This window comes from Harpia harpyja, chromosome 2 (genome assembly GCF_026419915.1).
Source record: "Harpia harpyja isolate bHarHar1 chromosome 2, bHarHar1 primary haplotype, whole genome shotgun sequence".
In the NCBI taxonomy this organism is placed as follows: Eukaryota; Metazoa; Chordata; class Aves; order Accipitriformes; family Accipitridae; genus Harpia; species Harpia harpyja.
In genome coordinates, this window is record NC_068941.1 from 73,708,708 (window position 1) to 73,723,263 (window position 14,556).

Here is a 14,556-nt window from a genome sequence, read left to right on the forward strand (position 1 = left end):
TATTCATCTTATCCTACAAGCTGACATGATACTAATGAGTTATGTGCCCACCTGTACTGGAAATTCCTGTCACCAGAACACCTGCAGATCAGCTTCCCCTCAAACATTTTAAGTGCCTCCCACAGAAGCTGCATGTACGTGAAAAAACTTTCCATAAACCTATCAGCAGATGCACTACATTCTTGAGAACTGTATTTGAAGCAATTCCTTAAACTATTTTGCTTTGGTATCCAAAAAACCAGTGTTCAAACTGGGCAGTAATTATATTCAAGTATAATCACCGTTACCCTGAGGTATCCAGTACATTGCCACATAACTATGAAAGCAAGTCTGATTTTGCTGGCACTGCCACAGGCTATTTCAAAGATCATCCTGTTGGAGTGTATTGTTCTAGCTCCTGTATTTGTCAATATCCCCTTGAAGCACAACTGAGACCTTAACTACAGTACAGATTATTAGCAATAAAGCTTTTCAGAGGTAAAAGGCTAGAATATTAATTAAATTTTTCAGTTTGGGGACATTCCTGAACATAAATTTACATGAGATGACATCAACTGCTTGTTCATTAGACACACCCCATAATTATTTTCCTTCACCACTCATACACACACACACAACATTCATCCATGTTTTTTCTTTGCAAGAAGGACATGAATTTAATGGGAATGCTGCAAAACTATTAAATTTAAAGAACTGCTGAAGTGCTGAAAATCAATAGCAGAAAGACAATGCTCAAAGAAACCTAGCAAATTTTAATTTTTTAATTAACAAGTAATTTACTAACAAATTCTAAGTAGACAGAATGTATCCAAATATATTACAAAATATATGCATAACTATCCTGAAATTTAATTTATTTCTGTATAGAAGGACAAATTTTCAACACATTTAGTAATAATTTTACTTTTGTGAAACTGAATGATTTAAACAAACCTGTGTCTTCTTCCAGGATTTCCACTCCTGTAGCTCAGTTTTATACTCCTTCATTTTCTTTTCATATTCTTCCATACATTCTTCTAGTAATTCATTTATCTCAGCCTGAATTTCTGCTTCATATGCTTTTTCATCTAATCTCTGATCAACCTCTTCCCTTCAAAACAAGTTATCAACGTGTTGCATAAATTAACATAAGGGCTACAATTAAGTCTATAAAATATAACTAAGTCTACTTCTCCATGAATTAATTTCATTATATCAAAAGTGTGTTCTATTTAAAAATACTAGCATAGATAGTGTAACAGCTGATAGCAGATGGTTACTATCCAGAATGAATATAATTACTTTTTCTTTACTCATTACCGTGTAGAAATTGCCTTCTGTTACAGTAGTTACTTGTTATTTTAACCTTCCTTCCTCCCCAAACTCAAAAAGAATAGTGGCAGGCTCAACCAGTGCCATCAAATTCTTACTCTTGCACCCTTCATATCAGAATTGTAAGTTCCCAAATTGACTAATCTTATTAAAACTCCACTGCTGGCAAATGAAATAGAAAAAGTGTTACCAGAACATACTTCCTCAAATAAAGTTTCATGGGTGTGTTAGTAAACTTCTGAAAGTCACGGAGGGATTTAATTTGTTTCCAAACTTTTATAATGGTCTTAAGCAACATTCTGTCTTTTTCTTGTTCAGCATCACGAAGTCTTCTGGTTTGCCTAGAAATATATATACATATGCACAAAATCAATCAGAATTGTTTAACTCAGTGGAACAATAGAGTTTTTGCGAAACCAAAAGCCAAGTGATGTGGGTTTCAATTTGATTGATGGCTGCAGTGGTTTAAATCCAAGAAGCATAAAACTCAGACTTGAAGATGGCAGGATTTGTTTTCCTTCTGCACTCTAGTCTCTTGCATTTTGGACAATCTGACTTCAATTACAGTTCATTCTCTAGAGATCTCAAAGTTTTCTGAAATGCTTATTACAGCTGTACATCATTAAAAACATTTTAAATTCAATTCATGTAAACAAGAGCCCAGGAAACCTACACTGCTGCATGAAGTAATGCTTATTACAATCGTACATTACAAAATATGTTTTAAACTTAACATGCTTGTAGCTCCAGTAAAAAGGACTTGCAGAGATGAAGTAATGTAGTATGTCTGAAGTAATAGAAGTCCTTTGACAGCCCTACAAGACTCTTAACACAAACAAAATTAACAGGGCTTTTTTTTTTGCCTCAGAATTGGTATTTCACATTTCCACCCTCTAACCCGTTTGTAAAAGAGCTACTCATTAGCACTTTTAATGACCAACACACACTTCCGGTGTAAATGTCTATGCAGCACCAGCACAGACTGTTTCCAGTACTATGTTGATAGCTAAACAGGTCTAGTAAAAATAATGTGATTTAAAAAAAAAAAAAAAAAAAAAGTAAAATAACACATTACTACTTATAATATTCAGAGAATGTGGAAGACAAGGAGGCTGAGTTAGAGCTGACAGAAGAAATACATCACACATTATTTAAAAGCATAAGCAAATCTAGTAAAAACAATAAACAAAGAAGAAATACTGACTTTCCAGAATACGAGTAACTTCTCCACTTCATTAGCTAGCAGTTTGAATATTACTTATCCATGCAGCTTAACAACCTTTTCTTCTTTGTCTACCAGATGAAGCTAGAAGACGAAGCTTAAAGACATGAGGAACATATACGTCAGTAATTACACTTATCCAATGTATTTGATTTGGAAGCAGGACCTTTCAGTAGAGAATCACTTCTGCTAAAATACATCAGCCAGAAGAGCCTGAAACCTGCAATCCGCAGCATACGTTGGCTTCCTCCTCAAACAAGGACAGTAGGGCTGAAATTGCTAATTTGCAAAAGTTTTCTGTATTCAGATGACATTTCTTCCTCAAACCAATGGAAAACTACGGCTCTGATCTTCAGACAGCAAAGAGTACACATCAGTTATGTTATTGGAGGGTGGAGGAAACAACTAGATTATTTTCCATGCTACACTCTCTTCACATCTGTAATTTCTCATGAGTGTACTACATTGACCATCAGGGAAATACAATGTTAAAAGAGAGACAAGGCAGGTCAGATGTTTTTACCAACATATGTGGTCCAAGTTAGTATTAAACACCATGGCAGTAAAAATTCCTAAGCCCATCCGAGTCTCATATGCGTAACAGCTTCCAACAACAGAGCTGTAGCCAGAAAGAATTACAGATATGAGAAGCCCTAGAATGATCCCAGCCAAGCTCATCTCACGTTACTTACACAACACTGATCTCACTGATTTCAACTAAGTTTCTCCTGATTCATAATGGTGTGACACTAAACTAAAGCACTCAAGACCTAGAAAAACACTTAAGATACCCAGAAGGAATATTCTATCTAACTGGAATTAACCATCTAGCAAGCCTCAGAGTTGGTGCCAAAATCCAAGAATCTCATTCCCACAGTGAACCTTCTCATTACTATTCTCATGCTTTCCCTGGTGAGAGCTCCTATCTCCAAGGTACTGTATGGTAACTGCACACCTCCTGCTCCTAGTCCCCTAGCAGATGTGTTAAGACAATATTAATAAAATCTACTCCTTTTTCAGTAGAAGGAAGACTTTGTCCTTCAGTATAAAATAATACATTACAGATTTCTATATGTCCTGCACAGATACCAGTGTATTACAAGACAGCGTACTTGAAGCATGAAAATCTGAAGAAGCAACTCCCAAACTAAGAGTAGTGAGTGGATGTGTAAGTGTAAGCAGATGTAGACTTCAAGGCTGAGAGTAGAATTGTTATTAAAAAAAATTTGCCTTTTTTAAAATATTGTATTATCATGTGACCCATTACATCAGCCTAAACTTCTGTTTATTTAAATTAATACATTATTGCCTACTTTCAGATTGTGAATAACTTTCAGATTTATTAAGTGTCTGCTAGTTAAAAGACTGTTCAGCGTGGATCTCCAAAATAACTTAATTTTTATCATACTGCTTACACTTACAGCTCACCACTGTCCATCTGCCAAAAATAATACTAACTTTCACTACCAAGCCAAAAACTGTAATATATTTTTACTACCCAGTTACTGTCCAAGAATAATAACTGCAATCTTGTAAAACAAAATTCTACCATTTTTTGAATATTAACCCATTGGCAAAAACATGGCCAAAATACCTAAGAATGGGAAGTGAATCAAGAACACTTGTGTAATGAGGAAGAAGATGGAAAAAACTAGGGGGTTTGTCTGTTCAAGAAATTATACCACTTGCATTGTTGCGAGAACTTCATGCATCCAGCTGATGTCTATTGAACCCTTATTTTATTGTGCAAAACACACCAGTAGTTACTAAGTAATTAATAAAAGGTAATCAAATTAGACCACTTTTGAATGAAGATTTCAGCCTAAGATACGTTTTCTTCTTAATTTTTTTTATTCAACTTATCAGTAAGAACTCTTAAGCCCTCAAAACTCTTCTAGAGCTATTTACAGTAGAATGTAAAAGTCTGACATGAATCATATTGTGTACCAGCATGGAAAGGAAAAAAGGAATACAGTTTTAAAAACCAATGATTTAATGAATCCATACATACCTGATCTCAATTTTGTATTCAGGTATGCTCTGTTGTGCCACAGGTCTAGGAACTCCAGCATCACCACTGTCTATACTACACTCCACAGCGCTCCTCAAAGCATGCAGCTTAAATGGACAAACAACAGTTAACAGATGGTTTGACATTTGAGGCATACAGCATAATGTGCCTTGACAGAAGGAGCTAGTTACTACATAACAAAAAACTCTGAATTGTCCTGATTCTGTATTTACAGGGTTTTGCCACGTCTGTGAGGTGCCAATTCTTCAAGATGAAATTCTGCTTAGGATCCCTGGACATACGAAGGAGAATTACTGACTTTGATCAGTGTGACAGATCTAAACAAGGGGAAAAGACTGATCTAGGCATTATTCTGAAAGCTCAGAAATCAAAGGGGCAGGGAAAAAAAAAAAAAGTGAGTCTGCCAAAAAAACGCCTTCTAGAAAAGGTTTTTTTGGATCTAGGAAGGGCCACTAAAGGTAACCCTAGAAAATCAATAAACAACAAAAATGAGTGGATTGTGGATTTGATGACTGCCTTACAGAAGCTGGGCACCTTGCACGAAAGCATTTAAGCATAACATATTGCATTTAACAACTGGAGGAAGAGAAGGTCTAAGGACAAGACAGAACTGGAAACAATGATACAGTTCAAACGCACTTTGGAAGCCATACTGTTGAGCCAAGAAGCCACCCTTTCAACTAGGATTTGAAAATAGGCATCAAATGATTACATGGAAGATAGACACCTAGTTTAGGAGAATGCAAAAATATACATGGTTGTGAAGACAAGAGAATGTAAAGGACTGGCTAGGAGAAGAGAGAAAAATAAGGAACAGCAGTAGGATAGGAACTAAAGTTTTAGTTATTATGTTGCTGTAGGTCTCCTAAGGATAATACTGAATGTGAAACCAGAATGGCTAATGGCACTGCAGAAGACGAAAGCAACTACATCCAAGGTAGAAGCAATGAAGTAACAAATCAAGGAGCAAAGATTTTTTTTTTAAACAAATCTATCAAACTGGAGAGACAATATAACTGGAGAGAAGGAAGCACACAGCTGAAAACATACATGGGCAACCAGAAAATGAAACTCACTGGTATAAAAAAAGATGTTGAAAGAAATTTTGAAAGAAAGAATAACTGAACACATGGTAAGCTGCTAGTACCATCTGGGGCACAGAGAGCATGTTTTATAAAAGGAGACAGAAAGTGCAGTTTCTTTAGGCTGCCAAATTGAGGACTGAAAGGTGATATATTTTAAGATACAATGAGCAAGCATCAGAAGTGGATAAAGAGAAGTACATTGGGACATGGCGGGGAGGCAGGGAAAAGGGAGGAAGAGTTGTTTAGGCTTAAGAACAGTTTGGCTACTAAATAATGACTGGGAGACAGGTTTTAAAACTGCCTGTCAGTAGCAGAATGGTGGCTAGAATACCTAACTATTAAAATCCATTTATGAAAAATATATCATGCAGTTGCCTACAATACTGGCGAAGTATTGTGGAAATACTCAGGAAATGCCTTCCACACACAGGTTCCTGTAATGCAGCCATGGAGAACCCAAATGTCCTATTTCACCATTTCATGGAAAACTAAAGCCAATCCTTCAAAAGTAAGACAGACTAAAGTATAACAAAGAATTATTTTGAGACACTGTATGAAATATTTGTCCAGCATTAGAACTATATCCTAATGCTTTATACCAAAATTCAGAAATATCTGTACAGCACCTACTGACCCTCATTACACTAATATAAAAATGACCTTGCATACAGTGATTATTTTTCCCTTACAATAGCCCTTTAAGGTAGAAAATCATCATCACCTTTAATTTATGGAAATCTGAATTTATATATACTTAATAATCAAACTGATTTTTAACAGACCAGCCCTACTACATAGAGCTATGTTGTATCCCAGTATTTACCTCGCATTTCTAAAGAATTGTTATCCTTTCAGATTTTAAAAGCATTTAAAAAAAATATTCTTGTGTGCCCTGATGATATTGGAATTGTACTAACAATGCCTAATGTTCATGTACAAATTTACACCAGAGAGGACCACTACCATTACTTCCAATGTACAGATGGAGGAAGAGTGATGGTACGCAGAGGGTAAGCAGCCCAGCCAAGGTCATCCAGCAAGTCAGTAACAGAGTCAGGAACAGAACAGTTTACGTTTGGCCTAGGGTTTTGCCATGTCACAAGAGTGACACAGTCAATGTGACAACAGTATGCATTTAAAACACAGCATCTGTCACAGATATATACCCAGAAATGGGTCATCAACTTTTGTAGAATTTGGTGAAATTAAACTGCTTTCTTTTAATTGACAACCAAACCTAAACTTCACTAACTTCCCTCCATCCTTGAATACTGTCTTTTGTTCTCTGCGTGTCAAAGCTGCTGTGCACAATCCTGTAAAGTTTTATCTGTCATTCACTGGAAAACATTTTGGATACTCTAAGGAACACTATGTAAATGTTACTGTATTCTAACAATTATATTCCCTTTACCTCAGAACCTGCATAAAGTTAATTTTAAATAGAAGATCAAAGAAATCAATAATCCTAAAAATGCAGTTCTGCACTGAACACATGGCAAACTAGGTGAAATACTTAGGTTTTTACCTTCTGACAAAATGCCATTAATTATATACAATTAGAATTTCATCACCCTACTCTGAAGAAACAAATTCAGCTTTTACCTTAAACTGTCATGTCATTATCTCAATAAGCTATGACGATGGAACAGAAATACCTTGTCTGTGAGAAGTTTGGTAAGATTCTTCTGTTTTCTTGCTAAATACTGATCATATAACTGAGCCAATTTAGCTGCTAACACATGCTCACGGCTAAAACAGGGATGATGGGTAAATATCAGTCCAGAAATATCAATATCCAATTGAAATGGCCCCTGAAAATCTCCAGGTCCAACAAGATACTGATTGGCAGCTGTCATTTTTATTGCCTGAAAGAAAAAAAGAATAAAATGGATTTACAAGCCCTGACAAAACTATCTTGCAAAGAGATCCTGTGACAGAAAATGACCCATTTAGCACTGCCTACATCTAATTACTGAGTCTTAAACTGTAAAGGCTTCTGCGGTAACCTCTTTGCTTTATTGACAAGTGGGTGGCATAAAACCATCACAGGTATTCTACACAACAGAATTTTGATAGCCCATATGAGGCTGAAATAAGAAGTCATCTGCCTGTACTGCAGGTTTTGCTGAGCAATGAAGACAATAACATTGAATTGGAAAAAGAAAAGCCTGCTGGTCCTCTTTTTACCTGTTTTTTTAGTATCACTGTATTTCCTCTTAGGACTGAGCTCTAAGATAAACAGTCCAGCTCTCAGAGAGCAGCTTTCCTTGTAGACTATTTGGATTGTGCAAAAGAGGAAATATGTTATTTGCTTCCGCATTCTAACACCAGGGAAATTCACACCAACAAAGCCCAATGAAAACTTTCAGCAACAAAGCTTAAAGAGTCTGCTTCAACCTGCTGCAACTGAAAGGCAATCATGGCTTATATCCTCAGGTTACTGAAATCAGAAGAGAATTAGCAGTGCTTCCTGCCTGACTACTGCTGCTCCCCTCTTAGAATTCTTCAGAAGAGATTCATCAGAGAGATTCTGGTACCATAAAAGTGTTTATTGCAGTCCCTTCGTAAGAACTGGAAAAAGGGGGATTGAGAGGGGAATTCAGCGATTGCATAGCTCTTTACCAGGACTGGTATAAATGGCCACAAAACACACTTAAGTCCACCTGATCCTTCCACATTCAGTTTCTCATCAAAATGTTTAATATGACATAATCTGTCATAAAAATGAAAGCTTTGAATTCCTTATGCCTTAACTATTTTTGTGCCCATAGAGGACCCCTAAGCTTAATGTCTTTCTTTCAACAGTGATTTGGGTATTTACATGTCACTATTCATGTAAATGTGGTGTTCTTGAAACATAAGCTCTCTTGGCCTATCTTTACTAAGATCTAAGCAGCAACCTCTTTTCCTCTATGGAGAAACACCCTGCATAGATCTGTGGTACTGGATCCATCCTGAGAATTGCGTATTTATAACCAGCATCAATTAAAGGGCAACATTCAAATCTGTTTCAACAGCAGCAGACAGAAACACTTTTGTGTCCCAAAAGAACAATCTACTTTAAAGTCTAAAAAGTCACAGTTTTTCCAAGGGGGTAGTAGAGTGCTAACAAGCAGAATAATTAAAGCTTGCTTAAAGCTTGCTGAATGGTTTCAATTAAAAATTGTTTTGATTTGTACTGACAGCACACTACAACTGCTGTCTGCAGGGTAGCTATGCTGCGGTTGAGGGAAAAAGTAAAAAACAAAAAAAGATATGAATTGGTGCAGCATGACTCAAAATTAGTTGCTTTCGACATGAGTGAACTGCATGTAAAGGCTTATTTTGGAGGAGTTTCATCACTGTAAAATAACCATCATGCATGTGCCCTTCAATTATTTCTCTCTTAAGCTGCAGAGGGCACCTCTGTCCTGATCACCAAGTCTGTCTACCAGCTTCTACCATGAGGAGCTTTATAGATACACTAATATAGGAACTACCCTACTTTGGCATGAGAAGATACAAGGGTGCCTCATAGTGACCTTAGTGACTCACAGACTCGAAGCAATTTGTCATGGACTGTCACTTTACTATTTTAACCAGTACTACTGGCTAAACTCTTCACCCTTTTGTATGCATTATTTTTACAGAAAAATACAGGTGGAATATACTTGAAAAAGTAGAGCACTTTTAAAGACCAGTTGTGGAACCCCCAAAAGCAGTCAGTTCTTACGGTTCTTAGCACAAAACCCTTCAGGTCACCAGGGTTTCTGGTGTAGAAGAACTGGGATATTGGGTCTCACAAACCACATATATGAAATATGCCTACCTTTCTATACACTGTTTCGAGTTCTGGTGCAATGCCTTCTTCCAATGAGAATATTGGAGGCCTAGTAGAAGACTGTTTAATTGGATTAGGCAATGCTAAGATTTTGCCATCATCACCAAACCACTCTTTCCCCTACAAATAAAAACATAATTTTATATTGTTTCTTACTTTATATAGAAATAACTTGCAAAATTATAATTCTTATGAAGAACAATTACAGAAGAAAAGGTGACTGAATTGTTCATGACTCAATTAACCAAAACTTTTCTAAGACATCAAAATGAAATCTTCAAATATACTCTAGATAAGTTTTGAAACCAAAAGACCAAGAGCTTGCTCAAACTTTAAATATACTGAATTTTTTCGTTCAACGTTCAATGTTACATAGTTGAAAGAAAAAAAAAATCAACACATCACTTAACATTTAAATGTTTTCTTAAATCACTATAATTGAATTGTAATGTTTTACACAAGACTGCCACCCACATCTTCAAATTGGATTATAAAAATCATAAAGCAAAGAATTAAAGAGCTAAATGGCAGCTTGGAGACATTATTTATCATCTCTCAACTCTTCTAGTCCACAACCTGAACGAATTAAACAGCATCTATGAAAGCAGATGAGGTAAGTATCTTGCACACCAATTGCTATCCATGGCTTCACGTGTTAAACATTGTCCTAATTCATCCCTCTGCTCTCATGACCTGGATTCAAGAATAGCTTAAATCAGTGCAGCTGCTAAAAGACACTGGCCTGCCCTCTTATTCCCACACCTGGTTTAAGCTGACCCTAGAACCAAACATCGATGTGGTAACATGGTGAAGCAAACCAGAAAACTAACCAGGTTGAAGCTGGCCAGTTAAAAATTTTAGATCCAAATATTCCCGATCTGATTCACAAAAGAACCTCTGCTAGCCCATGAAGAATTCATAGAATCATAATAAAATATAAAGGACAACTGCTGTATAGTAGCTTAAGTCTACTAAATTATACACACCTTACCGTGTATAGGAGGATAATATAGCAGGATAAAATATATCCAAGCCACCTTCACAGGTATTTTCATAAGTCATTCTTAAAAATCTAAAATGATTCTAAAACCTCTCCAGATAACCTATACCAGTATTTAATCGCCCTTACAGTCTGATCAGTAAGTTTCTACAAGTCTATTTCTTTGGATTATCTTCAGTGAACACAGAAAACAGCCATTCCATATTGCTTCCCTTTGTTATGATCTTCTAGTAAATAGCAACAACAGTGCCCAGCTGTTGCATAAGTCTTTATGTATACCACTAGCTCTCTCAGCATTTTATTAAAAAAAGTAAATTATAATTACCCCTATTGTAGTGGCAACTAAACTCTGGCACAGACAAATGAAGTGATTTCTTCCCCAGCAGGCTATGAGCAGAGCCAGTAAAAGACACCAGTTTTCTAAGATCCAGTCAGGTGCTCTGACTATTGGGATACACTAAAATACACTCCTGCAAAAATCCACATTTCCTGACATCTAATACTGCTAAGCATTTTAAAGATGAAAGCTCCATATTACCATGACCATCTACCTACTTAAATATAACAAAATAAAATACTGATAAATAAAGGATTTTAAAAAGACAGCTAAGATGGTGGTGGTGACTTACTTGATCCTGTCTGAGTATTCTGTTTTCTAAAATATTTTGATTAGACTGTGACACAAAGGGTCTTTCTCCTGTGTAAAGACCCTCATCCTCAAGGTACCTAGGCTGCATGTTTCCAGGCATCTTCTCAGAAGGGGGCACTAATGAGAAATTAAATAGAAAAGCATATAAAATACCTTATAACTGTAGTTATAGTTTATTAATTCTCTAAGAGCCTATGCCATTCTTAAAGTGAGTGGCACTGCATGTTTAAGCATGCTGTCAGAAATATTTTCCTAACTAGGAATAAATAAAAAAAAAAAAACAAAACCAAAACAGGTCCTTTTCTTAATCAGGACAGATCCGTAGTTTAAATCTATCATAAAAGTCACAAGTCTTCCAGACAGATAATTAAACATTTCCTCACCAAAAAATACTTCAAATAACTTAGTGGAGTTTAGTTTTAATGGTTGCTTGCATAACAATATAAAAACCTGTTAGCAGCAACAACTGACTAGACAAACATTTCTAAGCCTTTCCCATATAAAGTGAACCTTTAACTAAGATTAATCCATCTACTATTACTAGTTTGGTTAAGCTACTCTTGTACAAAATACGGAACATGCATAAAAAGTCTTGTTAGCCCAGTAACAGCAGGTGGAATTCTTTAAAGACTGCCTGCAGGATTATTTCACTGGTGTGTATGGGCTCGGTATTTTTCAAGAAGCAACCTCAAAACAGGGAGACATTATACAGAGGGTTACAATAAAAGTTATCGCCTAAATCAGAATACAGTGGACCATACTGGAAGCAGTCAGAACTAAGTTACAAGACACAAAAAACCAGAGCCACCCAATGTCAAATATCACGTTGCAAGCTGTGCCGATACCATTCTGGTACAGACCACAGAGAGACTAATTTCTGTTTCTTCCACTTCAAATATTAAATAGCAAGTGATATTATAAAGCAATTTTTTCAGACTTTGCAGTTCTATGGGAATAAGGCAAAAAGGTCAGAGTCATGATCAATGTTGACTAACTACTTCCAATTCACAAAATCAGATTTTGGGAAAAGGGCCCCTTGAATTACAAAAATCCTTATGTTACTTACATGACTCTTGACAAACTTGCCACACTGAAAAAACTGCAGATGTGGCCAAGTGAAGAAACAGTGTAAATTATAATGTACAGTGCATGAGCCACTCTTAGTACCTAAATGTGTGTACCCAGTAACCTGTCTCATATGTTAAATAATGTAATAGCTAAACCCCAGTGAAAGAGGGGCCAGCCATCTTGAATTTACTACAGATGGCACTAAGGTAATTAGGCCAGAGCAACCCATGTGCCCTGAGTTCACTTGCTAGCGTACCAGCTGGTGATCTGCCGAGATGTGCATGCTCCCAGTTGGTCCATTTTGTCAGACCTTCTCAGGCTTGACTGGATGATCAGTGTCAGAGAACTGCAATTAAGTATCTCTACTGCCATAGACAGTCTGATACAAGATTTTTCAGCAGATCAAAAGGTGCCATGCTATGCAAAATCCAGGAACAAAATGGATAAGCACAATCTTCATACCTGCTAGCATGCTGGGAGTGAAGAGAAATTCTTTCTCCTTTTTGAGTTGCTCAGAGTAGCTTTCACAATCAGCAGGTTTCATTACTAGAAAATCTTCGGCAGTTTGCCCTATAATGAATAAATCATCATCTTTAACTAGGCGTACATCTTCATCCTACAGTTTAAGTGCAAACATCTCTGTTAGTCTATTTCTTAAAATGGAGATCTTTAGTAAGTATACTTTCAGAATTTTTAAGGAAACAAAAGTTGCCATTTTGTATTAGGTGATTAAAATGAATTCAAGAAGTCTGAATAAAAATATGAACATTTATTCTATAGCTCACACCGTTTCATCCTCCTCTTGTTCATCCTCATGGGTTTCTACACATTCTTCTTCTGCCTCCTCTTCTTCATTTAATTCATTCCTTTTCCTGGCTCCAGCCTTTATACTCTCTGGTTCAGAATCAAAATTGAAGGTAAAGAAATTATATGCTTCTTCAGCGGAAGGAAAATCATTCTGGAACTAAGAAAAGAACAGAAAGATACTTTAATATGATGTTTATAAGAAATTTAGGGCAAGTGAAGATATCTTTCTACTAATAGTAGCAATAACAGCCTGTATAAACACTTGTCACAGGACAATAATTATTTTATCGCAAAGAGAACTCACCCAAATGCTGAAGCTGACTGAAATTTTTATATGATACGTGCAACTTTCTCTCTTGGTATACTGTTATTTCAATAAATACTTCTTGCAATGTTTTACTAAAAAAAGTTACTTGGTTTAATTTTAACCAGCTGATTGCTTTAAATTGAAACAATTTGTGAATGAGAAATGCCAAAGTTTAAATTCTGGCCATAATACAGATATCCAGGTGAATGATATGAAAAAAAAGTTCTAATGGCATTTTTCTTCTGAAGGACCCAGGCCCCTTTAATGTTAGGATGAATCCTCTAATAAGAGAATTAACAGTAGCATTTTGTGACTAATAAATATCAATGTACTAATCTGTAAATTGCTTTAACTGCCAACTGGTGGCATTCAATAAAAAGGATTTAAACAGAAGAAACATTTTTCCTCCAAGCTCCAGTAATTGTATCCAGATGGATTTCCTTGATTTTTTTTTTTTTAATCAATTGACTGTCGTGGTTTAACCCCAGCCAGCAACTAAACACCACACAGCCGCTCACTCACTCCCCCCCACACCCAGTGGGATGGGGGAGAAAATCGGGAAAAGAAGCAAAACCCGTGGGTTGAGATAAGAACGGTTTAATAGAACAGAAAAGAAGAAACTAATAATGATAATGATAACACTAATAAAATGACAACAGCAATAATGAAAGGATTGAAATGTACAAATGATGCACAGTGCAATTGCTCACCACCCGCCGACCGACACCCAGCCAGTCCCCGAGCGGTGAATCCCTGCCCCCTCCCACTTCCCCGTTCCTAAACTGGATGGGACGTCACATGGTATGGAATACACCGTTGGCCAGTTTGGGTCAGGTGCCCTGGCTGTGTCCTGTGCCAACTTCTTGTGCCCCTCCAGCTTTCTCACTGGCTGGGCATGAGAAGCTGAAAAATCCTTGACATTAGTCTAAACACTACTGAGCAACAACTGAAAACATCAGTGTTATCAACATTCTTCACATACTGAACTCAAAACATAGCACTGTACCAGCTACTAGGAAGACAGTTAACTCTATCCCAGCTGAAACCAGGACATTGACCCAAAGCCATTCTTACATTTGATGAAGAGTCCCTTTTTATACTTCAATTGTTGGCATATACTGTTTGCGAATTTTTAAATTAAATAAAACCCTCTCCACTGTTTAAGACTGAATTCTGTCTGTTTCTTCAAACGGAATCATGAAGCCATATAAAGTTTAAATTAAATTAATATCAGTTATTGAAATGAAGGAATTGG

The 14,556-nt window shown here is 36.4% G+C and overlaps 1 protein-coding gene across 6 annotated transcripts in view; it reads right to left on the reverse strand.

Annotated features, from left to right (window-relative positions):
- CC2D2A (coiled-coil and C2 domain containing 2A) overlaps nt 1–14,556 on the reverse strand; it is a 64,483-nt gene that overhangs the window by 37,690 nt on the left and 12,237 nt on the right. For all 6 annotated transcript variants that reach the window (XM_052780449.1, XM_052780448.1, XM_052780446.1 and 3 more), the window contains 8 exons: nt 12,975–13,151; nt 12,650–12,803; nt 11,100–11,236; nt 9,459–9,590; nt 7,306–7,515; nt 4,545–4,651; nt 1,512–1,652; nt 934–1,090 (listed from right to left, as the gene is read on the reverse strand). In XM_052780449.1, coding sequence (XP_052636409.1) covers nt 934–1,090; nt 1,512–1,652; nt 4,545–4,651; nt 7,306–7,515; nt 9,459–9,590; nt 11,100–11,236; nt 12,650–12,803; nt 12,975–13,151 — 1,215 coding nt within the window. The remainder of the gene's footprint in view (nt 1–933; nt 1,091–1,511; nt 1,653–4,544; nt 4,652–7,305; nt 7,516–9,458; nt 9,591–11,099; nt 11,237–12,649; nt 12,804–12,974; nt 13,152–14,556) is intronic.